At 41.2% G+C, this 27,367-nt stretch overlaps 1 protein-coding gene across 1 annotated transcript; it reads right to left on the bottom strand.

Annotated features, from left to right (window-relative positions):
* Nucleotides 1–980: 980 nt before the first annotated feature.
* Nucleotides 981–26,726, bottom strand: scamp3 (secretory carrier membrane protein 3). Its single transcript, XM_088328293.1, has 9 exons — nt 26,466–26,726; nt 19,903–19,983; nt 19,693–19,806; nt 10,113–10,227; nt 9,243–9,371; nt 9,018–9,177; nt 6,964–7,065; nt 6,228–6,345; nt 981–3,306 (listed from the first exon to the last, which is right to left on the bottom strand). Exons 1-9 carry the CDS (start codon nt 26,514–26,516, stop codon nt 3,169–3,171), a joined length of 1,008 nt encoding a protein of 335 aa, XP_088184419.1. The 5' UTR covers nt 26,517–26,726; the 3' UTR covers nt 981–3,168.
* Between the last annotated feature and the right edge of the window lie 641 nt (nt 26,727–27,367).

Here is a 27,367-nt window from a genome sequence, read left to right as displayed (position 1 = left end):
CCTTAACTCCTCTCCCAACGCCAAACAAAACACAAAAAAAACAAAAAACAGTTAAGTATAAATCACCCGCGCACTCTCACTCAGGCGGGCGGGGGAGAAACCGAACCGAACAGAACACACATCCACAGACAGAGAGACACACGCACAATTATCGCCAGCTGGCACACACACCAACATTTCCGAATGAGACATCTCCCAGACTGAAAACATGTCAGCAATTCTCACACATTCTTTGTATCGCTTGTTTCTATGCGAATATATCTTAATAATACAACATCTGATTACTGCTCATTTTTCTAACGTCGGTATAACCTTTCAGATTGTAGAAAATGGCGAGGTTCCATGCACCACACTTTTTCTTAAGTGCAAGGTTACATGTCCGACTACCAATCATCAATCGACTAGGGAAACACATAAAACATGCCCCGTATTAACCATATATAGATCGTCTACTCTCGAACTGTCACTTCAGCAAATGATGACGTCTTATCACAGCTTCACACAGATCTCAAGACAATCATAAATATACAAATACCGACGCCGCTGCACCTCTTATCCAGGTAAAATAGCCTTTTTCCTTTTTCAAGCAGCCTATGTCCCAAAACAGACAGGAATCTCTGAGCTCATAATCCCGTCGGACATAAAAATCTCAACTCAGTCTATATATCTCATCCGTCCGAACTTGGGCCTGACTATAGACGGAAAATCCCACGTGCACGCATTTTCATAATTTAGCTCCGACGCCACAGGCTCCCGTCCTCCCACGAATCTCGACAAGCAAACCGAAATAAGGAGAGAAAAAGCTTTCCTTACCTCACTCGCTCATTTGAGACCGTTCCACTGAGAAGTCTTTTCCCTTTTCTGTTTATTTAAGTGCCAAATCCACGTTGGGCGCCAGTTAAATGTTGGAGAAATTGGAGGTTCGATAATCGAGAGAAAAGTCTTCTCATATGTGGATAAGGAAAACAGGAGCCAGCCTCGTGGAGGGAGATACAACTTTATTGATGCGTCAATGAAGATCTCAGAGAGCTGGGAACATGACAATGTATTTAAAGCTGGTAGTGACGATTAGGCTTCGATTGAGTACACCCCAAAAGGCGGTCCTGTATCACGTATCAAGTACAGAGCGTCCCGTCCCTTGCACGCTATCTTCAAGGAAACTTAATGTCTGCCACGAGTATCTTCAAGGATGTCTACCCGACCTTTTCCCACTACTGTAAGCAAGTCTTTCTAAATTTCTACATGTATGCAAATCTATTCTACAAATGCAAGTGTATTTACCACAACATTACATGTCGAAGTGTCCTTGGGTAAGACACTGAACCCCCAATACCCCCAATAAGCAGGTTAGCGCCTTACATGGCTGCACAGATCACGGCCGCTATTGGGAAATGTGAAGCACAATGTAAAGCGCTTTGGGATGTCATTGACTTGAAAAGCGCTATATAAATGCAGATCATTTCATTTCATTTTGAGCTGGTAATATGTTTATTTTGCCTTTTTCTATTCAAATCGCTCGAAACTGGAACCAGCAAAAACAACACACAAACGTCACATTTGTTTGGTATTTAGTGTGACTTGCGACAACGACAAAATGGCATTTGAAACAGACAATGGAATTTTACACAACCAAAAGAAAAATAAGTATTAATTGCTCCAGAAAGACAAAATCTGACATTACGCGCAAAAGTTTTAGGTCAGAGATGTCAAACATTGCTAGAACACTGATTCAATCAGGGGTGGCAAGCATGCAGAACGCGAGCTGGATCGGGCGTGAGAAGACGGTGATAGAAGCACATGAAAAAAACGAGCTACGGTTAAAAATATGTCCACTTAATGTCGACAGAGCCTGGAAAAGCAACTGGAGCTAGTTTTCTCTTGCTTTTTCTCCTCTCTTCCGAAGTAGTTTTTTTTCTTTCTCTCACACCTCTCTATTTCTCATTTGTCTTTTTTTTCCTGTCTCCTTTCACTCTCTGTCATTCTCTTTGCTCTCATTTGCTCTTTTCCTTCTTCTCTTTGTTAATCAACTATTTCCCTCTTTTCCCCTCTCCTTTTCAATGTCTCATCTTCTTTTTCCATCCATTCATTTCACTCTTTCCCCTTCACTCTCCGTCTCTCGTTCTCACTCTTTTCTTTCCTCCTCTCTTTTTCTATCTCTTCTTTTGACTCTCCTTTTTTGTCTTTGTCACTCCTATTCTCTATCGCTCCGTATTTCTTTCTTTCTTCCATTCTCGCTTTATTTCTTCTTTCTCGCTGTCGAAGTTTATAGAGGTATAAACTCGTTGCTGGCGAAAATATTCGGGTCGAGGCATTTATACAGTTTTAATCTACTCCGCGAATGCAGACAGCGCAGCCCGGTCGCCATCTTGCCTGGCTGCCCGGGCCGAACTGATAACATCCGGTCAGTAGGCGTGGTTTATTGAAAAGTCGCATATGCGCACTGAGTGGATGGAAATACAATACAAATCATAGAAAAACCGTGAATAAAACCGTAGATCTTTGAAATGTGACTGTGTGTGAATGATTACTTCTGTATTAAAAATAGAAAAACAGGTTAAACAAGTTAATTTCATAGCATGGGAGTCTGAGAAATACACAACTAAAAATAACTAACTTGACACTCGCTCTCTCTCGCCTTTTCTTTCTCTTTCTATAAAGTATCTATCTATCTATCTTTTCTTTCTCTCTCTCTTGTCACATTTATTCCTTCTAGTGTGATATTTTTGGCAAAAACACGATATATTTTAAACAGTAATTGTTCTTTTTACACAAGCAAAAAAAAAAAAAAAAAAAGATTTTGCTGTCTTAATAATTTAAGAAAGACATTCCTCCGGGCACTCCGGTTTCCTCCCACGTTCCAAAAACATGCATTTCAGGTGAATTGGCCGGTCCAAATTGTCCCTAGGTGTGAATGAGCGAATGAGTTGTCTGTCCCTGTGTGCCCTGCGATTGGCTGGCAACCAGTTCAGGGTGTCCCCTGCCCACTGCCCGGAGATGGCTGGGATGGGCTCCAGCCCCCCCGCGACCCTGATGAGGATAAGCGGTACGGCTGATGAGATGAAAAATTTGGCATTACACCGGGCCCCGAGAGAACGTCCTCGGGTACCGGGACATCGAGGCCCCAAAAACAAATGCCCCCTTTATTGGTATTGCAACGCAACCTCCGAGTCAGCGGGGGGCGGCGAAGGATTCCCGAGCAGCGTTGGCGGCAGCCTCTCGGACGACCTGATTGGACAAGACGCCGGTGGCAAATTCCGACTGCGCTTTTTGGAAACTGGCGTCCGTTTGTCTGTAGAGGGCGTGCACCTGAACCAGCAAAAACAAAATAGCGTTAAAAATGATCTATGTACTCGTATTCTTTATCTTCTTCTACTTTCGTTCTTGCTTTTGTACAGCGTTGCTGCTAATGTGATCGCACTGCTAATTATCGTACTGGTTTTCGGATGCGCCTTGGCAGACTTTTTGATTGTCAGGCTGCATTTGGGTTAGGGGTTCCCAACTTTTTCAATTTTCCAGTATTTCCATTTTAGTATTTCAGTAGTGTTTTTTTGTATCAGTTCTGTAGTAGTATTTTGTAGTACTATTGTAGCGAGCGGCTGCCTTTTCCAGCAGCTGCCCTGTTATCTTTCACTTTTTGTGATTTATTGTTTTATTGTCTGCTCCTATCTTCCTTGTTTTTCTTCCCGTTTGACAACTACACTTTGGATGACTTTCTATCCTATGGACATGGGTTTTAGTGCACAAAAATGCGTTTATTCGAGCAATCAACTGCCGGCGTGATGAGGGGGCCTATGGTGGAAGAAGAGCCGGAGCTAGCTAAGCGGCTAGCGGCGTTATATGTCTTCGGTACCATCCGTAATCATGGTAAATGTGATCTCACTACCAAATAAGACCAACAAGTGCTGGTGGGAAACATCGAAGCGCACAGGGAGCGCAGTTTCTGTGTTTTGCAGAAACGTGGCTCACGTTTAACATTCCGGACGCTAACGTGTAGCGACCCGGAGCAATCCAGCTTCAGCGCCGCTACACAGAGACACGAAAGCCTGGGGGAATCGGAGAGGTGGTGGACTCGCTAACACGAGGTGGTCTATCCCTGGAGACAGGAAAAGATTTCCATCTGCCGCAGGGATGTCGAACTTTTGGACTAGCGTGTGACGTCATCCACTCCGCAACAAGCACCCCTAGGGCATCATGTTAATAAACAACGGGGTAGACTGCTGGATGTGTGAGTTTCCCTACGGGGATGAATAAAGTATCTAGCCATCTATCTAGTATTATTTATGCAATATTATTTTTGTAGTAGTAGTTTTTTCAAATATGTATCACTTTTGTTGAATACGTTTGAAAAAAATCAAGAGAAATAATAAATCAGGTCTTTGTTGGAGCACTAAATTTGATATTCAGTTTTGTCATACTTTCGTAGTATTTATCTGGTTGTATTTTTGTATAATTTCAGAAGTAGTATTTTTCTATCAATCCTGTAGTTTTTAGTCCTGTAGTATTCTGTAGTACTACTGAAGTATTAATTTTGTTATAGTATTACTGATATAGTATTTTTTAAATATGGTATTATTGTAGTAGTATTTTTGTAGTATGTGTTTTCTTCAAAAATAAAGAAAAACAATAATTTGGGTATTTGTTTTTAAGCACTGAATTTGATATAGTTTTTTCCATAATTTGTAGTATTTCTGAAGTTGAGTTTTTTGTCGTATTTTCATAGTATTTGTCCAGTTGTATTTTTCTATAGTTGTATATATGTAGAATTTCAGCAGTAGTATTTTTGTATCTGTTCTATAGTAGTATTTTTGTAGTTCTATTGTAGTATTATTTCTTTAGAAGTATTTCTTAAGTAGTTTTTTTTTAAAATATAGTATTACTGTCGTAGTATTTTCGTGTTTTTTTTTTTTTTCAAAAATAACAAAAAAGATAATAAATTGGGTCTTTGTTTTAAAGCACTAAATTTAATATTGAGTTTTGTCATATTTTAGTACAGTATTTCTGTAGTTGTATTTTTGTAGAATTTCAGTAGTAGTATTTTGTTGTAGTATTACTGTAGTTGGCCTGGAGAAGAATGGCCGCCAGGCTGTACTTGCCCCGACGACCCAAGTGGTTAAGGGATCCTTGAACCGTGATTACTGTAGTAGCATTTTTGCAGGTTTTCTGTAGTATTTTTTTCCCTCCCAAATTAAAATAAATAAATATAAATGTCTTTCTTTATAAGCACAAAATTTGATATTTAGTTTTGTCACAATTTTGTAGAATTTCCGTGGTATTTCCCTAGTCGTATTTTTGTAAGTTTTCTTTAGTCTGTTTTTTTTAAAGTTAAAAATGAAAAAAGGTCTTTATTTATAATAATTGAATGTGATATTTAGTTTTGTCAATATTTTGTACAATTTCTGTAGTTTTTTGTAGTATTTCCATAGTTACATTTAGTATTTTTGTAGTATTACTCTAGTAGTATTTCTGTAATAATATTTTACTATTTTTGAACCATACTGTTACTGTAGTAGCATTTTTGAAGTATTTATTTTTTCAAATTAAAGCAAAATTATAAATTAGGTCTTGTTTTCACGCACTAAATTTGATTTTTAGTTGTGTAGTATTTTGGCAGTATTTTTATAGTTTAACTGTAGTAGTATTTCTGTAGTACTATTTCTGTATTATTGTGTTAGTGTATTAAGTCAAGTCATTTTTATTTGTATAGCGCTTAGTATGCCTTTTTTAAAAACTAAAGCAAATTGATAAATAAGTTCCAAATTGAATACTTTGTTATGTTTTGTAGTACTCTAGTAGTAGTAATAGTGTGCTACATTTAATCGTGAACACATAATTATAGTTAAGGCCAAAAACACCATATCTCAATTTTGTTTTCAAAACATAAAAGTCGAAATCTCTTTTCAGTCTTTCTTTGTGCAGGCTAGCAAAAATATCCCCCTTCCTAAGCTCCTCAACACTTTTTAGGATTTTTATATATAATTCTACGAGTCACGTTGTTTCTTGGGCCATAAATTAGCGGATAAACTGGAACTGAATGGAAATTGTCCATCTTGAGGTGTTTTTTGTACAGGCCTTTTCTCTTCTCCTTGCAAGCTCAAAAGTCATTGATGTGTATTTTTTTTATTTTGGGGGTTTACTAAACTATACACTTGACAACTCGGTCATTCAAGCCTGATATTGGACATCTTGAGGGTTTGTACAGACCTCTCCTGTTCTCTCATTTTTTTTACCTTCTTAAGCATGAAGATCCCAACAGCAGCCAGAGCGGTGAAGAGGATGGCGTTTATCATGGTGATGACACCCACCGCAATATTTTTTTTCAGAGCCGTCATGCTAACAATCCAGCCGCTGCAAGACACGATATGGCATCACGCGTCAATGTTACTAACAGAGAGGAACCTTTACCTGAAGGCACAAAATGGTGTTGCACGTCCACATAACGAACGGAGAGGAAACCACTACCAGAAGACAAAATGGCATTGTGCGTCCTTGTTACCAACGGAAAGGAACCGTTACTAGAAGACATAAAATGGCGTCACACGTTCACACTTTGAACTGACATGACCTGTTAGCCAAAGACACAAAATGGCGTTGTGCACATTTTTTACAGACAGAGAAGAACTGTTACCCAAAGACACAAAATCGCAACACTGTTGTGTTACCCAAACACAAAAGGCCGTCACGTGTCCATGTTGTAAAAGAGTTACCCGAAGACATAAAATTGAATAGCGCGGCCACATTCCGAACAGAGAGAAACTGTTACCTAAAGTCACAACATATGTTGCACGGGCACGTTTCAGACAGAGAACTGTTACCCTCAGACACGAAACGGCGTCCACATTTTAGTAACATTACTTGACACCAAAGTTTCCAAGTTTCTGAAGTATTATCCGAAGACACAAAATGGTGTCGCACATCCATGTTTCGGGAGCGTTACTCAAAGCCACAAAATGTTGTCGCCATTACCTGAAGCCCCATCCCGGGATTCCGATGGTCATGATGATATAAGCTACTACTTGGGCAAAAAAAATGAAGAAGAAGACGAAAAAGTTGAAGGAACTGTCGCTTCTAAAGGGAACACAAAAAAATCAAGAGTTGGTAAAGGCAGCAAAGACACATTGGGCAGGGCTATGACGTTAGCTATCCGGCCTTATGTAGATATAGAGACAAATATATGGCAGAGAAACAAATACACACACAAATAAATCATCCATATGATATAAATGCAATTTTCTTTATGCATTTATGCCATTTAACATTTATTTCAGTATAGATTTTGCAAATGTATCGCATTATTATAATGTGTTTATTTTGGCTTGTATTTTGGTGCTTAGTTTGACATTTTTGTTGTTTATTTTGTCATTTGTAGTGTATTTGTCTTCTATTTGGTTGCTTATTTTGCTGTATGTCGTTTATTTTGTAGTGTAGTTTTTGTGTATTTTGGTGCTTATTTTGTTGTTTATTTTGCTTTATCTTAATTTATTTGGAGTTAGAGTGGGAATGTGGGAAGGTAACGTCTGTTAGCAGTTATCAAATTAACCAACAGAGGACGCTGGAGGTCCTTTACAATAATTAGGTTTCCGATTAAAATGCTGTATCAAATTCTTGACTAAGTATGTTATGTTATATCAGTTTCTTATGTATTGTCCCAAATAAATATATTTTTCCTGAAAGTATAAACCCAACATATACACTTTCATTTCTGTTTTGTTATCAAATTATCATTTATTTTGACAAGAATTATTCATCCGAAGGGTGTGGTTCTGTCCATCGCGGACATAGTTTAGTTACTAGGTGGGTTGTGTAGTCCAATAATCCGAGAAAAAGGGTGTCTTGGTGGACGAGTGGTGAGTTTTGCGAGGTTGTTTTTTGTAAGCTGAAAAAAGGGGGGGGTATGAATTTGAAGCAAAGGGTATCACCCTACAATTTTGTCATTTGACATGTATTTTGGATTTAATTTTGTTGAGTATTTTGTATTCTGTTTTGTCATTTACTTTCTTTTGTATTTTGTCATTTGTCATGTATTTTGTTGTGTATTTTGTCATTTATTTTGTCATTTCTTTATTTTGCCATTTTTTGGGGTGAAAACATGTAATTTAAATGAGGGAGCTGGTCAAACTGGCTGATTTTTTTACTTATTGGTTAATCGACAGTGCACAGATCAACTGCAATTCCTTTCTTCCCTCAGAATGAGAAAAGCAAGACATCAGTAGCCGATTCGTCCATCACTGATCAACCAATAGGTGAAAAGTCAAGTCAAGTCATGTTTATTTGTATAGCCCTTAATAATAAGGAGTCTCAAAGGACTGCACAGACAGGCACTATCGCAAACTAAGTATTATTATTACACCATCCGTTGATCTAAAACCTACATGAGGCCAAAGAAAAACTAAATACAGTGGGACCTCACTACTTCGCGCTTCGACGTTCGCGCATCCAGAGCTTCGCGGGCCTAAAAAAAAAAAAATTTTAAAAATATATATATTTTTTAATTTATTTTTTTAAGCATTTTTGAAGGGGCGTCGCTACTTCGTGGTTCCATGTTCGCGGGTTAAGAGCTACGCAGGTCTAAAAAATAATAATAATAGAATAAAAAAAAAAAAAAGTTTTTTTTGTAAGCATTTTTGAAGGGGCGTAGCTACTTCGCAGATTTTCACTTTTGGCGGGTGGTTTGTGTCCCCATTAACTGAGTCTAAAAAATAATAATAATAAAAAAAAAATATATATATATATTATTTTTTAAGGTGCGCCGCTATTTCGCGGATTTTCACTTATAGCGGCTGGTTTTGGTCCCCGTTAACCGCGATAACCGAGGTCCCACTGTATATGACAAAATGTGTAAGTGAATTAATAAATTGTATTTAAATCAAAATGTATTTAGGTATTACGTGGCGTATTGATGTGTTGATTTGTTTCTGTATTTGTAGCTATTTATGTATTTCGAAATATTGCAGGATGGCTCCTCCGAAGTCTGTCAACAAAACCTAGTTGGATGATAAGCAGTCATTAAATCATGTCACCTGAAGGCTTTGTAGGCGGGCCGATACCAGCAGACGAATGAGCACGGAGTAAAAAGCAGTGCCCACAAAATGGCAAGCCCAAAGCCGACGCCCACCGAAGCATCCACGCAGAAAACGGCCAATGAGGACGCCACGTTCAACAGCAGCGTCCCGGAGCCCACTAAACACATTGTAGTGGGCGGAGTCAAGCGGAATCAGATTGTCTGGTGAAAAGGCGGGACTTACATAACCAGAAGTAATACATGATAGTGACGATGAACTGGAAACGCTGACTTATTTCCACTTGGATGTCCTGGTAAAAGCAAGGCCCTACTGGGCAGAAGGACGGCAGGGGGGGCCAGTTGTTCTGACGGTCTGAAGGGACGGGGCGGGGTGGGGGTTGTGGGGGGTAACGTTAGCGTCAAATAACGAGCTTGCAACGACAATGAGTTATAGTGTCAAATATTGTCACCAGACAACTTTCCAACGGCGTGAAGCATCTCTACTTAAATATAATTTCTGCAGAAAATCACACTTGCCCAATAGCATTTCTGTCCATAGCGCTAACATACAGAAATAACAGTGTCAACATAAAGTACCAAAGTTTTTCAAGTTTGGAAGCATTTTAGACTGCGCACAGCCAATAAAAAGACGACGGTACTTTCAAAGATTGCAGAGCAGACTTTGCGTATCATGGCAGTATCGCGGTGATGCACCGACATGTAAAGAGAGTTAAACAAAACGGAGTCTACCTCGCCAATATGGTTCCGATGCTATGCATTATACACGTATATTTCACTATAAAAGAGAGCGCTTGAGCATTATGCCAGACTGTGTTCGACAAACATATAAGAAATCAAATGCATGCAATCCGACTAACAAATGTCAGTTGTAAAACGTCAAACGGCAGTTGTTGAAAATGTCAGCCGACAAACACCAGTTGCTGGAATATTGAAAATGACAGCATCAGTTGTTAAAACATTAAAAACGACAAGGAGAAATGAATATAAGTATTTTTCGACTAATCGTTTCAGTAATAGGTAACCAGTTGACTATAATAACAGTTGTTACTTGCAGCCAGTGGTGATTGTGACCCTGCCCCTTTATCCTTCTTACTGGCTGCAGAGCCCAAGCTATGTGCCTGAAGCTGCCGTTCCCTCTTTTCCAGTTCTTGAGCTTTTCTTTCCAGTTCTTCTTGTTTCTTCTTTAGCTCCGCTGTGCTGGCGTTCACCTGAAAGAAAATACAATAAAAATAAAATAATTCACTTTGTTTTACTAGACGAAATTTGTCAATCGTAGTTTTTCTCAACCTTTTCTGTACTTAAGATGGATTTATTGAATTGTCTTTATTGTCATTGAAAGCACCATATTGCAGTGATTCTCAATAATTTCTTTATGTCTTCTTTTATAGGGTCACCTGACGGCCTGCTACACTTCGTGTCTACACTACATACTTAACGTTTACACGCTGTGCTTAATGCACTGTGTGGAGGCTAAATGTACAGTAAACAAAACATATTGCCACTGAGAATGACACTCCCCCAGTGTAGTGGAGGTGCAATTTCAATGTATTCTGGGAAATTTACAAAAGAAAAAGTTTCGCGATATCAAACGCGCCTTGCCAAACCCCCGATCCTCCCCTTGACGGAGCTATCTGCCCACCAGATGGTCCAACTCCAGCATTTGAGAACCACGGCCATAGTGAAAAAAATGCATGCAACGATATTAGACGTGGCACTCCAGGGTAAACACGTAACAACAAACTAACCCTTATGTTGTGTGGGGAGTGGTTCTCAAAAAGTGGGGTGTGCATGAGACCTTAGGGATTTTTAAAAAAATGTCCAAGAATAAAGTGCAATTGTGCCCCCACTACTCTAGGGGGCAGTAGCGCTCTCATTGGACAATGTGCGATCGTGGTGATGAAGTTTTGCTTGCATTAAGAATTAATGCCCTGCACTAAGTGTGAAGTGTTGCCACGAAATGTAGCAGACCCTCAAGTTAAACTTTGAAAACAATATACTGGTATAACAGGGATGAAAAAACAGGTAGACAGAAACGAGGATTAAGAGACAAACGAAAGTCTCCTCTCTAAAGCAAGATGAGGAAATATGATGAAGTGTAACTATGGATAGGGGAAAAGATCGTCGTCTTACGATGTCTAAAATTGTTGGCAGCAAAGAGAATGGAGCGGAATAAATTTGGCCGTCATCTAAAAACATTAGGCCCCAATCACGCTGAGCCGCTCTAGTTTTTTCTTTTTTCTTTTCTACGTAACAAACTAATGCGTAAATAAGGCACAAACAGGGGTGACATGTTCGTGCAGTAGCTCAGGAGGTAGAGTGCTCGTCTTGGGATCAAGGGATCCCAGTTCGAATCCCGGCTCGTCCGTGTTACATGTCGAAGTGTCCTTGGGTAAGACACTGAACCCCTAATACCCCCAATAAGCAGGTTAGCGCCTTAAATGGCTGCAAGGCCGCTATTGGGAAATGTAGAGCACATTGTAAAGCGCTTTGGAAAGTCAGTGACTTGAAAAGCGCTATATAAAATGCAGATAATTTCATTTCATTTCATTATCGAGCTATCATTGTTTTGTCCCCACCAATATTATGCAATCACTTAAAATAAATGATCGGTTAAAGCAGCGCGAAAAGGATTAAAACACGTTCTCTCCTCAAGCACTGACACATAGGACAAATGTATCGGGGGTGCCTTTGCCTTTTTCAAATGAGACTTGTTTTCTTTGTGATTTGGTTTCCACCAATGCCAAAGTCTTTGCCTATGATTGACAACAATCATCTCGAATCTCTACTTTAGTATACCTGAGAACTTTCTTAGCATCATATAATTAAGAAGGAACTTAGATTTGCTATATGCTGCTACAAACCCCACTTCAAAAAGTGGTGTACATACTGAAAAACCTGTTCATTGAAGCCATTAATCCAGAGATTATCTCTGATTAAAAAACAATTTAACCTTATTTATTACATATTTTTGTTTTATAGGTTAACATTTTTATGATTGCGCTCCAGTTAATGTTGGCGATCCGTTGGAATTATTATTCATTGTTTTTATCTCATTTTATGTTTAAGGTTTGACATGGTCAGTCAAAAATGTTTATGGTTTAGGGATTTATATTTCGGGGGGCACAGCGGCTGGGTGGTTAGCGCGCAGCCCAACGGCGTTTCTATGTTCTCTCAGTGCCTGCATGAGTTTTCTCGGTACACTCCAGTTTCCTCCCACATTCCAAAAACATGCATGTCAGCTTAATTGACCAATTCAAGGTGTCCCTAGGTGTGAATGAACGAGTGAGTTTTCCGTCTCTGTGTGCCCTGCGACTGGCTGGCAACCAGCTCAGGGTGTACCCTGCTCACTGCCCAGAGACAGCGGAGACGGGCTCCAGCGACCCTAGTGAGGATAAGCGTACAGAAAATGGATGGATGGATTTGTATTTCATTTTTGAATTTCAGAGGCATTTTAAATCTTTTCTGTTACATTTAATAAAGCTTCTCTGTTGTAAGTTGCTCCATATTTCATTTTTATTTTTTATTTTCTTACATATTAATAATGGTAATGTAATGCAGAGGGGTACCTAAAACAATTTAACAAATTATACTATTTTTAGTCCTGGGGCAGGCTCGGGCTTGGGTGGCACGAAAGGTTGTTATTCCGAGGGGGGCATGACAGAAAATAATTGAAAAGCACTGTGTTAGGGTCTGTTGTGACCGGTTTCAAGGTTAGAAAACGTTATCACTGATGTGTTTCAGGGGCCGTTAAATCAAATTACAATGGGGATACAGTAAGACCTCGGTTATCGCGGTTAATTGGGACCAAAACCACCCGCGATAAGTGAAAATCTGCGAAGTAGCGACGCCCCTTCAAAAAGAAAAAAATAAATAAATCTCATCATCTCATCTCATTATCTGCACCGCTAATCCTTATGATTCGCGAGCGAGCCCCTAACCCGCGGTGCGGGAAGTTTCGGGCGCGATACGCACGACACCGCGACGGCCTGTCGGAAGCGCAGCAGAATGCGCGTTCACGCGAGGGGGGGAGGATTTTGTACGGGAGTCGGATTTGGGCACAACACCGGCGCGCGGTTATGGTGCGGCTTCTGCTTCACCGCCGTAATGCATAATAGTCTTTGAGATCCCGTCAGCAAACATGAGCTTTAACGTGCGCCACGAGCACCATGCTAAGCCGGGAAGGCTCTCGACTTACTCTGGCCGTACTGAGTGTACTGGTAGCCCACGGCTGCCACTGCTGGGTCCACGCGGCTTCTGCTTCACCGCCCCCTAACCCCCACAGGTCCCCCCTACCCCTTTCCCCCCATCGAGGGCCGTGTAGCGCCATGTAGAGCCATCGCGGCCCGAGCGGGAGACGTGACGTTGGTGACTTTTTAATCCGCGTTAACAAACGCATTTTGTAGAATATGAGCGCGCTTTATTGTTTAAATAAACGCATTATATATACTACGATCACCCAATTATTTTAATTAGCTCGCTTTATGGTTTCAATAAGCGTATTATATAGAATACGATCGCTTTTGTCGGAAGCGCAGCAGAATGCGCGTTCACGCGAGGGGGGGAGGATTCTGTACGGGAGTCGGATTTGGGCACGGGAAACGAGAACGGCGCGCCGTGCTAGGGTCGTCGGCCGAGGGGGATTCCCGCAAAAAGTAGCGACGACCCTAAAAAAAAAAAAAAAATTACCGTTACAGACTGCGAAGCTCTGAATCTGCGAACGTCGAACCGAGAAGTAGCGAAGTCCCACTGTATATAATTATGGGCTGATATGTTAGGATGTATTATTAACTACAGTATATTGAGCGATACTCCTTTGGTTTTGGAGGTCAGGACTGAGTTAGACCCCGGGTCCAAATTGACCCGTGAACAACAGTTAGAGGTGCCAATTCCTAACAAAACATGAGATTTAAATGAGAAAAATAAGATATAAGACAATCAGGATAAATAGGCAAACATATTTAAGAGGTAGTGCTCAGTGACTGGCCCTAGTTATAATAATAGTGCAATTAAAAAAATAGTGGATTGTAACAATAGTGCAATAGAAAGTAGCGCACTAACATTTAGCAGCAACAAATATTGAAAATATGCAACTTCTTTGAGACAGTCTTGCATGGTTGTTTAGGGTGGTGATGTCCCTGGGGAAGAAAATGTCTTAGAGAAGGTGGGAGTGGAGGATGCTATAATCTACATGCTACACCGATCCCTCTCTCACCTGGACAGGGCTAAGGGGGCCGTGAGGATTACATTTTTGGACTTCTCCAGTGCCTTCAATACCATACAGCCTCTGCTACTGAGTAGGAAACTGACAGAGATGGGAGTTAGCTCACACCTTGTAGAATGGATTACGGACTACCTGACAGGCAGACCCCAGTATGTGAAACAGGGGGGCTGTACAGCGGACACTGTGGTTAGCAGCACAGGATCTCCACAGGGGGCCGTGCTCTCTCCGTTCCTATTCACTCTGTATACATCGGACTTTCAGTACAACTCTGAGTCCTGCCACGTGCAAAAGTTTGCTGATGACACTGCGATTGTGGGATGTATCAGAAGTGGGCAGGAGGAGGAGTACAGGAAACTGATTCAGGACTTTGTCCAATGGAGCGACGCAAACCACCTGCACCTGAACACCACCAAGACCAGGGAGATGGTGGTGGACTTCAGGAGAACTAAAACTCACCCGGTTCCTGTAACCATCAAAGGAGAAGGTGTAGAATTTGTCCAGACCTACAAATACCTGGGTGTGCAGCTGGACAATGAACTGGACAGGACTGCCAACACAGAAGCTCTATGTAGGAAAGGTCAAAGCCGACTTTACTTCCTCAGAAGGCTGGCGTCCTTCAACATCTGCAAAAAGCTCCTGAAAATATTCTATGAGACAGTTGTGGCAAGCGCCCTCTTCTATGCGGCAGCGTGTTGGGGAGGCAGCGTCAAGAAGAATGATGGCTCTCGTCTTAATAAACTGGCGAGGAAAGCGAGCTCTGTTGTGGGCACAGAGCTTGACAGCCTGACAACAGTAGCTGAGAGACGGGCACTGAAAAAGCTGCGGTCAATCATGGACAATTCATCACATCCACTACACAGCATAATATCCAGACAGAAGAGCAGCTTCAGCGACAGACTGCTGTCACTGTCTTGTACCACGGACAGACTGAAGAGATCTTTTCTTCCTTATGCCATGAGGCTCTTTAACTCCACCCGGCGGAGTAAAGGCCCACATTAAACCACACCCCCTACATTGCATATTATCGTACTTTTATTGCAGTGTGTATTTTATGTAGCACTATTTAAATACTCTATACAACACGCTATAGTGGGTATTAGCACGTCACATTGGGTATTTGTATATTGTATTCCTTTTGCCTTATTATTGTATTGTTCTCAGCGAAGGGATGCTGCTGGAAATGTGAATTTCCCTGCGGGGATGAATAAAGTATCTATCTATCTGTAGCGCTCAGTCCTTTTTAATGTGTTTTAGGCTTTGCAAGCCAGCAATGTCCTCCAGACGGGGGAGAGAGCAGCCAATGATCTTCTGAGCTGTGCTGATTATCCTCTTTATGTTCTTCATGTCTGCTGCTCGGCTCCCAGCATTTATAGTGCGACAATATTCTCCGGGCCTAAGAATAACAATAATAATAACAATAGAACCATTTTTTTCTATAGATTGCACCTAAAACCCCCAATGTGGCTATTGATTTAAAAGTGCACTTTGTAATCTGGTGTGCCTTATACACCACAGAATATGGTGGATACAATTTAGTAATGCACACAGTAATCAAAAGGTATGTGAATACTGCAATATTTGTGGAATGATTGATAGACATCGCTGATCAAATTTGCAAAACATTGTATGCATTGGAAATCAGAACTGAGTGCTTTCACTTCTACTTTACCACCAGGCCACCAGTGGTACAGGTGACATATGGTAAGCAGAGTTCTTCAAATTCAAGCATTTGCAGGGCAATATTTTTAAAATTTCCAGTACATTTATAGGAAGAAATCCAAGTTTTTTGTTGTTGACCTGGATGACTAAAATAAAGCCGCGATCTTGCTGCTAGCACATATTTTGTACTATTTTGAGCTGTTCCCATCTATGATCTACAATCTTTTTGCCATTCTGCTTCAACAATGCACACGGCAGCTTGGCTACGATATGTCGGACAAACAAGGAAAGGTCTCTCTAAACGTTGGGTAATAACGGAGTTCAATACGGAAGACAAAAAAGAAAGTACTCTAATTTTAAAAATCAGAAATACGAGCCAAATTTAAATAGTATTCATGGCTCCAAAGCAGAGTGCATTCAATCTTTTAATCTTAGAGACTGCTGATGTTTTGCTTTTTGTTAAACTTATTTTGATTTATATTTGTTGCGTGTTTTTCAGAGGATCTTGGTGGAAATTGGTTAAAATAGAATTTTAAATAGATAATTTTCTCTTGCATTTGATCAGTTATCTATAGCAAAGAAAGGTTCATAATTTTAATTTGTATTTTATTCTTCTATATTTTCAGGGATTTTGTGTAGTTGTTCGACTGTAAATCTGTTCAGTGTTTTAAAGCTAAGATTGCCTTGTATTTTAAAATTTTTTTGTATATATGTGAATATTCTATTCTAAATTTCATGTGTTTTTAAGGGATCCTTTGCAAAACATGTGAAATGACTAATTATCAAATAATTTGGTGGATAATGTTTGATTAATATTGATAATATATCATTAAAAAAGACAAACATCTGGGGAGGTATTTGGATCCGACTCTTCTCAGTGAGCCGAGCCAAAAGAGACTGTTTCCTAAATAGTGCTGTCCTCATGGGTGCGACCAGTATTGGGTGGAATAAAACGCTTCACATAACAAAGCAATAATGACAAGCTACCAGAGCAGGCATGTTGGCATTATTTTTACGCAATTTTTAGAGATCTTCTAAAGTCAGTGTACGGGAAATTATGATTTAAATGTGCCTTTTAGACTCTTGTATTTTTATATACTCTTATACTTTTGTACTCTTATATCTTTGATTTCATGGTATACTTAAGTGTGTGATTTTACATTTTTCACTTGGTGTTCAGAGGCAAGCGCCTTCAAAGTCAAAAGATGGCCTTGCCTCCCACATTCCTTTCTTCTTACAGAGACGCATTGTGTTTACAACATTTCGTTTTTGGTGCGGGAAGTGTGCTCGAAGGCCTGCCTCCCACATTCCAAGTCATCCTTATAGCTCATTTATTATACTCACATGACATCTAGCTACTAACATTATACATTGCATTTAAATATGTGATTCCTGTCTGAACCAATCATAAAACTCTTGAGTGCACGTGATTTATTTCATCCTCCAATCAGAACCCATGTAACGGAATAAGAAAGGTCACTCTTCAATCCATGGGATTTATTCCAGGGTAATCTAAGAGTGCGGTCGCCTCGTGCGTTGTGCTTGCTTTTCTTAAATAAATACATTTGTTTGTAACTCAAAAAGAGTCTCTTGTTTCATCCTGACATTGCTTTGATCCTGACAGTCAGACTGTCAAGAAACATGGCAATGGCAACAATTTCAAACATTTTCAAGCACTTTAATTAAAATTCAAGCATTTTCCCGACCTTGAAAACACAACATTGAATTCAAGGATTTGAACCACCCCTTCCAAAACCTGGACAAGGCATTTGAGCTTATCCCATTTTCCCACTATTCTTACTCACGGTGCCAAAAACACTCATTTGCATAGTGCATTCTAATAGATTAAACAATCACTAACGAATGTTAGAGAATGGAGAAAACAAAAAGTCTTTCAACAAAAAAAACTATTGAAGTTCTTTACATACGTATATTAAACCGCAACATTATTGACGCACAGGTCATCAATTGATCATTTATCTCTAAGGCATACATTTGTAGATGTTTATTCATAAATGTAAATAAATAATTATGGCAGGATTGGTGCCCTATAATGTCAAGCCTGTAGCAAGTAATCCAAAATACAAGTTCAAGAGATAAACCAGGCAAAAAGTGTGTTGTTGTTGTGTGGTCAACCATCAGTCTTTGTCAAAAGTTTTGATGACAACTATTTTGTTTACAGTTTATTGTGTACAGCAGAATCATAATCTGATTGGTCATAGGCACAGAATTTTGGTCTTGCTGTATATTGTGTGGTCCAAGATCCTGGATTCCAAAATGACAGTTGCACTGCCAGATTGCATCTGTGCCCATCTGGGCAAACCACAATGATTTTAATTAGCTTTAAACCAATCGGTCGCAGGTCGGATTCCCAGCTCCCTAGATAATTGTCAAAGTGTCCTAATGCCCACGATAAGCAGGTAGGCGCCTTGCATGGCTGACGCCGCTATCGGTAAGTGAGTGATTGTGAGTGTGAATGGGCTAGTGTGAAAAACATTGTGAAGGGTTTTCGGAAGCCTTCAGTGATTTTATAAGTGCTGTAGAAATGCAGGATGAAACCTGAAACTGCGTCGGAATCGTCCATAGCAAAAACGCAGGGCTGGACAGAATTAGATGCCGTAGCCCCGATGCTAATGGAAAGCAAGCCAAACAAGAAACACCAGAGCTGTAAGCAGGAAAACCAGGGCATAATCAGAAACATCGTCGGTATCGGCCGTAGCGGCAATGAAGGGGCCAGTCAAAACCAGACGAGATAGCCCCGAAACGTAAACTAACTGAACAAAAATTACTCGGCTGGCCAGCAATCAGGCAAACCGGGGAATATCAGAAGCAATATTGGCTGTGGTGACAACGCGGGGCCATTCAAAATCAGACCCGGTAGCACCGATGCCAACTGAAGGCTATGCAAAATCAAAACAACCGCTGCACGCGGCAAAAACAAAACAAAGGAAAGGCCACGCTAGCCAACCTGAAGAGGTGAAGGCGAGCTAGAAAGCAACCCGCTACAACTGCAGGCATACAAACCATACGCAGCCTTCTAGGAGTGCGAAGAAACATGAAGCTCAGGCGAAAACAGTCACGAGCCTAATAGCAGTAGGGATGGCAAAAACGCCACTTCCTTTAAGCGGAACACAGAGGTATGCACCCGCCACGCGAAAAGATAAAAGGTGGCGTACCTGTGATGAGACTGGAATTTATAGACTTTCCAGACAACACAGATGCGATGGAGTGACTCTTTTTGATATGCATTTCTCGAACAACGCATGCGCTAACGCAACATTCAGTGCTTGAAGCACCACCTCTGGCACTCGGTAGGGACGAAATAGTCAAGTCATGTCACATTTATTTGTACAGCCCTTAATCACAAGATGTCTCAAATGACTGCACAGAATTAAGATTACACCATTCCCTGATCTTACACCAACATGCGGGCAAAGAAAAACTCAAAACCTCAGCACAAAGAAAATAAGAAACCTTAAGAAGGGGCCTCACAAGTGGTAATCCCCCTTCCAGGATGACCAGCGGGAAATAGATTTAGCATTGGGTAACAGTACACAAACATAGTGAACATCAATAAAAGACAACAATAGGTAAAATGTTGAAATTTGTTCAGATAGTTAATGACAGCAACGACGCCTCAAGCCTTTAAAATAGTCCAAAAGAGTCCCTGACAGCAACAACGCTATATATAAGAAAAATAATATGCAGAAAATATATGAAATGTGTTTTTATTTCTGTGCTGCCAGGTACCAGATGATGCATGTCTCGGTACCAGTCCAATCTTTTATCGTACCTGGCTGTTATAGGAGCCATAATTGCGAGGTTCAGTGCGCGTGGTCCCTGTGGGCGGGGCCTGTGCAGGTGCATGTACAGGTGAGGGCGACGTGGCTTCATAAGGAGGTGGAGGCTGCACCAAAAAGATCATATTTACCATTTAAAATCAGCTCCTGAAGTCGATTTGAAGGACGTTGCATCAGAAGATGCAAATAACAATTCATCTTACCTCAACTGTGACCTCAAATGGGTTGTAAAGGTCCAAAGTGGCATAAGCGCCGGTACCGTTTTGTTGGGTCACTGCTAGGTTCTGAAAAAAACAAAACAAAATCACATTGCTGTAAACCAAGGTTCCATGTGCGCTTCCATCTGAGCAACCACAGAGTCTGTGAGTATCGCATGAAACAAGTGTGGCAACCAAATCATTAGCAAACATGTCCAAAACCTGAATCAAGATACACTTGCTGAGTTTCTAGTAATGCTTAATTATTTTTCACATTTAATGAATTGACCAATGTAGCATTTTTTCTGCATTATAATGCAGACCCAATTATATCTTTGGTCATATATTTTCCATACATAAGGCGCACCGAACTATAAGGCACTAGAGTAGGAAGGTCAACAAAACAGTCAGACAGTTCATTTAAACTTTATTAACCCCTTAACGGTGTGACTGTTGAGAAGCAAATACGTGTCGTAGAGACGGTGTCTGTAGGATGTCACCTGGCACTGACATATGTTGTGCCACATATCATTGGAAGGCTTAAACTCTTGGGATTCAAGATATGCTGATCATGTTAAATGTACTCTTTGCAGAAACATCATGATCAATCTGAAAAAAAGATGCCCTAAAAATATAAAGCAGGGGTAGCTCAACAAAGACGTCCTCTTGCAGCCATCCCATTCAATGATAACATGCAACCATGGACCCCTTACATCTGTGAGTCTAGTGAATCCAACCGTGTAAAATGTTTACGTACTACAAAACAGCCAAAATTGCTGACCAAAAAAAAAAAAAAAAAGTCGAAAAGCATCTCTGCATCGATGGATGTTGCTTGCGGTCTTTTTAGCCCTATAAAATAACTTTCTCTCGGCCACTCGGCAATAATCAGGCTTTGTCTTACCCCACTTTAGTCTATACAAGCCTGTAAATGCTACATCATTTTTGCCGTTCCATGTGTTCCGTTACTCCCTAAGCCTGCACAAAATGTAGTCATTTTATTCATATTTAGTTTCTTTTGTCTTTTATTAGCATATTTGGTATTGGAGTAATCTAAAAGTAATTGAAAGTAATCCAGTTAAAGTAACCCTACCCAACCCTGCATATATATATATATACATATATACATATATATATATATATATCAGCATGCACAGTACTTCTTCTACGGGGGAAAATCGAGTCAGTGGCTGTATATGTGTTAAGACCTGATGCGAATCAATATTGATCCATATTTAAAGCCCCGCATTATAAGGTGCATAGTCCCCGGTTAAAAAAATGAAGGCTTTTAAATGCGCCTATCCGTTTTTATTAAAGCCTCTTTTGTCACACAACACTAACATTTTGTGGCTTTATTTAGTTGGTTGCAAAATACAGAATTCTATTTAATCACACTTTTTAGTTGAAGTTCAATGTTAGCATAAAGATTGACTTGATGTAAAATGATTGCAAATTATTTGAATCTAACACAAAAGCAATCAAGACCCCAAAGAATGTGGCTTTTCTCTGATTTTACCCAGTTTTCTTTAATATTGTCTTTGTTTTTTCCCCCCTAGCTTTTCTTTTCTTGTCCATTTTTCTTTTTTTGCTTTATTTTCCCCCTTTTTCTGTCATTTTGTGATTAATGTTAGATGGATAAAAGCAACAGCACGACAGCGCTGTGGTTAGCGCATGTGCGGCACAGTTCTGAGGTCATGAGATTGAGCCTTCCTGTGTGGAGTATGCATGCTCTCACTCTGCTTGCGTGGGTTTTATCCGGGCATTCCGGTTTCCTCCCGCATTCCAAAAACATGCATTTCAGGTTAACTGGCTGGTCCAACTTGACCATAGGTGTGAATGAGCTAGTGAGTTGTCCGTCTCTGTGTGCCCTGAGACTGGCTGGCAACCAGTTTAGGGTGTCCCCTGCCCACTGCCCGGAGATAGCTGGGATGGGCTCCAGCACCCTCCCAACCCTAATGAGGATAAGCGGTGCAGATAATGGATGGATGGATGGAAAACTCATGCAGACTGAAAAGCAATAAAAATAGCACACACACATGAATTTAAATTATTTATTTCATAATTCAAAAGTATTTTTTCCTTTTATTTTATTATGAAAATGTTTACCTGAATTTAGGAACTATGATGTTAAATTTCATGTTTGTTATTAAAACCAAGCTAAAGCTAAAGCACCCAGATGCTATTATTGTGCCTTAAAAGCACACCCGTGACTTTTCTTTCAAGTAAAATAACCTTGAAATTCCCTGAATGTTTTCTGGTGAAATGATTGTCGTCAGCATATACAACTTTGGGGGTGGCTTAGCTTTGGTGACATCTAGTGGACACATATTTCAAACTGCAAGTCATTGTTTCACACTCATTTTTCTCTTGAGTCTCAGCATTGACTCGTGGGCAACATAAAATGCTGTGGCGGGCAACATTTGGCCTGCGTTTTTTTGCTGTCAAAAATTATTATTATAGTCATATTTTTCATCACCAAGACATTAAAATGTAGATACAAGTGTGGTTCACTTTATCGTACATTTCTTACCTACGTATCTACGCGCCTACGTAAATGTTGCCGCAGAAGTTTCTGTCTCTTTATAAAGAAGGGGCTCTTTTGGCTCTGCTCACTACAAATAGCCTGATCCTTCATATTGTTTCTGTTGCTTTTATCCATCCATCCATCCATCTATCCATACACTGCACCACTTATCCTCAGTAGGGCTGCGGGGGTGCTGGATTTTGACTTGTAAGTTTTTTGTTTATTTACCACATCATAAAAATGGTTGTAATAAGAGAATTTACTGTATTGTTTATATACACACACACACACACACAAACATATCTGGCCCAAAACTCTCAACTATGAACAATTAACAGAATTATGCAAATAAATCAATTATTGATCGAACTTTTTTGGGAGGTTCGAGGCACAAAATGGCACCCCTGCAGTGAAAGCGGTTCCACATCAGGACGAAAGAGCACTCCTCCTGGACTCAACTGACTTGAGGAAGACCCTGAGAAGGGTCAACACACGGAAGGCTCCAGGCCCTGACAACATTCCAGGGCGGGTCCTTAGGGAGTGCGCCGATCAGCTGGCTTGTGTCCTAACAGACATTTTCAACACCTCGCTAGACCAAGCTACGGTACCATCATGTTTCAAGATTGCCACCATCATCCCAGTGCCAAAGAATCCCCAAATCTCATCATTGAACGACTACCGGCCCGTTGCACTGACTCCCATCATAATGAAGTGCTTTGAGAGACTGGTTAAAGAGCACATCACCTCCAGTCTCCCCTCCTCACTCGACCCCTTTCAGTTTGCCTACCGGACAAACCGCTCCACCAGGGATGCCATCTCCTCTGCTCTTCACCTGAGCCTGACACACCTAGAGGAGAAGAACACTCATGTGCGGGTGCTGTTCCTGGACTTCAGTTCAGCATTCAACACCATCATCCCACAACACCTGGTAGACAAACTGAGACTCCTGGGCTTCAACACCCCCCTGCGGAACTGGCTGCTGGACTTCCTCACTGACAGACCCAAGTCAGTGCGGCTTGGTCAGAACATCACCGAGGTCATCACCCTCAGCACGGGCTCCCCCCAAGGCTGTGTCCTGAGCCCCCTGCTGTTCACCCTGATGACACACAAATGCGTCCCTAGGTCAGCCACAAACCACATCGTGAAGTTTGCAGACGACACAACAGTGGTGGGCCTCATCATGGACGACAACGATCTGGCCTACAGAGAGGAGGTGGAGCAGTTGGTGGACTGGTGCAGAGTCAACAGCCTGGTCCTGAATGTTGACAAAACTAAAGAGATCATTATTGACTTCAGGAAAAACCAGCCCAACCATGCCCCACTTCTCATCAACAACAAGGCTGTGGAGGTTGTCAGCAGCACCAAGTTCCTAGGGGTGCACATCACAGACAAACTCACCTGGTCCGGGCACAGCAGCGCCTGTACTTCCTGCGGAGGGTGAGGAGAGCCCACCTGCCCCCACCCATTCTACAGGGGCACCATAGAGAGCATCCTGACCAGCTGTATCTCTGTGTGGTGTGGAGGCTGCAGTGCCTCCGACTGGGGTAGTGTGAGGAGGGTGATGAGGACAGTAGAGAAAATCATCGGGACTTCTCTCCCCTCCATTCAGGACATTGGCCAGAAGCGCTGCCTATCCGAGGCTAAGAACATCATTAGGGACCCCTCTCACCCCCATCATGGACTGTTCACTCTGCTAGCCTCTGGGAAAAGGTACTGCAGTGTGCGGTGCAGGACCACCAGGTTCTGCAACAGCTTTGTCCCCCTGGCCATTAGACTGTTAAATGGTCAATCACACACACAGTACGCCTACACAGCTGCTAATCTGTACATCTGTTTGTTTTTTTTGTTTTTGCATAACTGGCAGTTCTCTTATATCTAGCCACTCCTTTGCACATCTGTTCTCCTCTGCACTATCGTACTCCAGTGTTATTGTTATTGAATAATGACTTGTTTACCTGACTGCCCATTTTGCACATCTGGTTAGCTGCTCCTCTTGCACATCTGTTCTCCTCTGCACTATTGTACTCCAGTGTTATTGTTATTGAATAATGACTTGTTTACCTGACTGCCCATTTTGCACATCTGGTTTAGCTGCTCCTCTTGCACTCTTTGCACTACTGTGTAATACTATATATAGCTATAAATTATTTAGCATATTATCAGTACTTCAATACTCAAAGATTGTCGCCTTCTCCTTCCTTCATTCTCTTGTGCAGCAGTTGCCAGCTAACTTGCAGTAGCTGCCTGTTCGGCTGACTTTTCACTTTGCTCCAGCCTCTGATGCTGTCTTCAGTAGATTTTAGGTGAACCAAGGGCCTTTGCCAATTCTGTCTTAACCTTAAAGCGGACTTAGTTGCAGCAAACGTCGGACGACCTAGTTCCTTGTCCCACAGGCTTTGTCGACTCGCCTTTGGACTTGTACATGCGAGCTAAAATGAGAAGCCCTAGGTATGCTCTGTGTTGCTGTGCAGTGATTGTGTTCCAGCGCATTATTGTTCTCTCTTCTTGTAAATTAGTCATTGCGACTATGTGGTCAATCATTTCCTCGATAGAAAATAAACTGAATGCGGTGACAGCGCTACTGATGCGGGCAATGGCATACAAAGTTTGCCTGGGATCCAGCATTGTCGGAGGCACAAAGTGGCCAGCCCCTTCGTGTGATGGAGACCACATGATTCTTTTGTTTTTTGATCACCAAATGTTTTCTTTCACATAATCTTGCATATTCTCATCACCCAGATCTTGATCCATGTCCCCTTCCTCCACATCGTCACCCGGTTCACCGTCGTTAGAAACCTCTTCCGTTTGTCCTACTTCTGCCGAGGTAACAGGTTTAAAATACTCATCTGAACCGTCCAGGTGTCGTAGGAAAAAATAAATACTCCGGTTCAGATTCTCCCTCCTTGATCAAATGCAGTGCTTCATCGGCTGAGTATTTCCTTTCCATCCTGCCCAAGTCAGTGATGATAGGTAATGGCAATGGATTGAGTCTGCCCCCTTTATAAATGTGCCCAAAGAGGTCACAAGCCATCCATCCATCCATCATCTGCACCGCTTATCCTCAGTAGGGTCGTGGGGGTGCTGGAGCCCATCTCAGCTGTCCTCGGGCAGTGGGCAGGGGACCCCCTGAACTGATTGCCAGCCAGTCACAGCACAGGTCACGATCCAATAATAGATGAGAGTAGAACAAATTATTATTTGAATTGTTTACCATTTCCATGGGAATCAATTAGGTGTTTGCCCTTTGAAGCAGGTCACAAGTGCTTTGGCTGTGCCAAGTGGCACACAAGCAAATCAAGTTCATGACACTGTATTTTGCAACAACAAGGTAAAAAGCACAAAATTATTTTGCCCTGCTTTGAAGAGACTTCTGAAAAGCAAGGTAAAATAATTGTCTTGCGCGGGATGCGCCAAGGTGTCCAATACCGGCGTCATTGAGGCTGCAGTCAGTTGTTTGCAAGCAAAATCATTATTAATATATTTGGGCTTTGGCGACACTCAGCATTTTTTTTCTTTGCATACAAGTTACTGGACGGCACTAAAGAAAAACTTTCAAAAATCCCGGGAAATGCAATAAAATACACCAACCAGGTTTATGACAAGTCAAAGATTATGAATTACAATAAATATCTATATGCCCCAATAGTGTGCATATCACACTTTATGTATAATATTAGGGTGGCTCCTAAATGTAATAACAAATAAATCACGGCAAGATGCCATTTTTAAACATCTACATGTTGTGTTTACTTTTCAGAGCTTTCTCTTTGATTGAAAATACAAAAAGAATAAAATGTACATCATTGGTACCTGCACGCCACGAGGGTTAAGGGGAGCAATTGGCTGAGGTAAACAGGTATGGACACTTGAGCTTTTGTCAGTGAAAAAAATGAAAGAGGCGACAAAACACGAGAAAAGAAGCGCATGACGTAGTCACATGATGAGCCGAGCCCAACCAACCGCACGGTAACCCCACCCGATAAAAGGTTGGACGTTTCCTTATTATAAATACACTTTAAAATAAATATTATTCTTTCAGGTCACTCACCTGAAAAGGATTATTGACGTCCACAGGTTCGGCAAAAATGGACGTGGACATGTTGATGACGTCACGACACAGTTACAACAGCTTCCGAGCAAATTAAGGAAGATGTCATTTGCTAACTTTTCATCAGCATTGTACTTTCGGAACAAATACAGGGGAAAAACAGCTTTAAGAGGATGGTTTTTTTTTGTTGTTTTGAGGAGGAGGGCGACTACATCCGTTATTTCTGTGGACCGGAAAACGCCTTGAAAAACAGGAAGTAACGTCTAACAGCGACCAAATTATTCTCCTTCTACGGCGGTTGTGATCCATCACGAGGGCATGGAACCGCCCTCTACCAATCATTATGGAAATCCGTCACTTGTTCAAGTCAGGTTCCATTTACAGTATAGTATTTGTATAGGCCAGTGGTTTCAAACTCAGTTGAGCTCGGGGGCCACATGGTAGAAAAAAAACTCTCTTACGGGGGCCAGACTATTAAATTACAAAGAAAGCGAGATGAGAAAGAGGAGAGAGAAAGCGACAGTAAGAAAGGGGAATATAGATAGAAAGAAATAGAGAGAGAGAGAGAGAAAGTGAGAAAGAGACAAAGACAAAGAAAGACAAATCGAAAGACAGGGAAAGAGCAAGAGAAGGAAAGAGAAACAGGCAGAGAAAGAGACAGATAACGCGACACAGAGAAAAAGAGATATAATGTAGGGGCAATAGAGAAAGGATGAAAGAGAGAGAGAGGGACACACAAAAGAGACAGAGTGAAAGGGGAGATTAGAGAGAGGGAGAGAGAGAGGGAAAGAGAAGGAGAGAGAGGGAAAGAAAAAGAGAGAAAGCGAGACAGAGAAAAGGAGATAGGCTGAACGTAAAATAGAGAGAAAGAGAGACGGAGTGAGAGCAAGAAAAAAAGAGAG

This window comes from Urocampus carinirostris, chromosome 2, assembly GCF_059441175.1.
Source record: "Urocampus carinirostris isolate Australia breed hairy pipefish chromosome 2, RoL_Ucar_1.0, whole genome shotgun sequence".
NCBI classification, from domain to species: domain Eukaryota; kingdom Metazoa; phylum Chordata; class Actinopteri; order Syngnathiformes; family Syngnathidae; genus Urocampus; species Urocampus carinirostris.
This window is presented reverse-complemented; position numbering and strand designations above follow the sequence as displayed.

What these genes read in the sequence shown, in the direction of transcription:
- scamp3 (XM_088328293.1), bottom strand. Translation starts at nt 26,516, where the DNA reads ATGTCCACGTCCATTTTTGCCGAACCTGTGGACGTCAATAATCCTTTT. An exon ending in CATTTGAGGTCACAGTTGAG is followed by an intron (nt 19,807 to 19,902) that starts GTAAGATGAATT and finishes TTTTTGGTGCAG; the next exon opens with CCTCCACCTCCTTATGAAGC. An exon ending in ATCCCGGGATGGGGCTTCAG is followed by an intron (nt 6,346 to 6,963) that starts GTAATGGCGACA and finishes CGTGTCTTGCAG; the next exon opens with CGGCTGGATTGTTAGCATGA.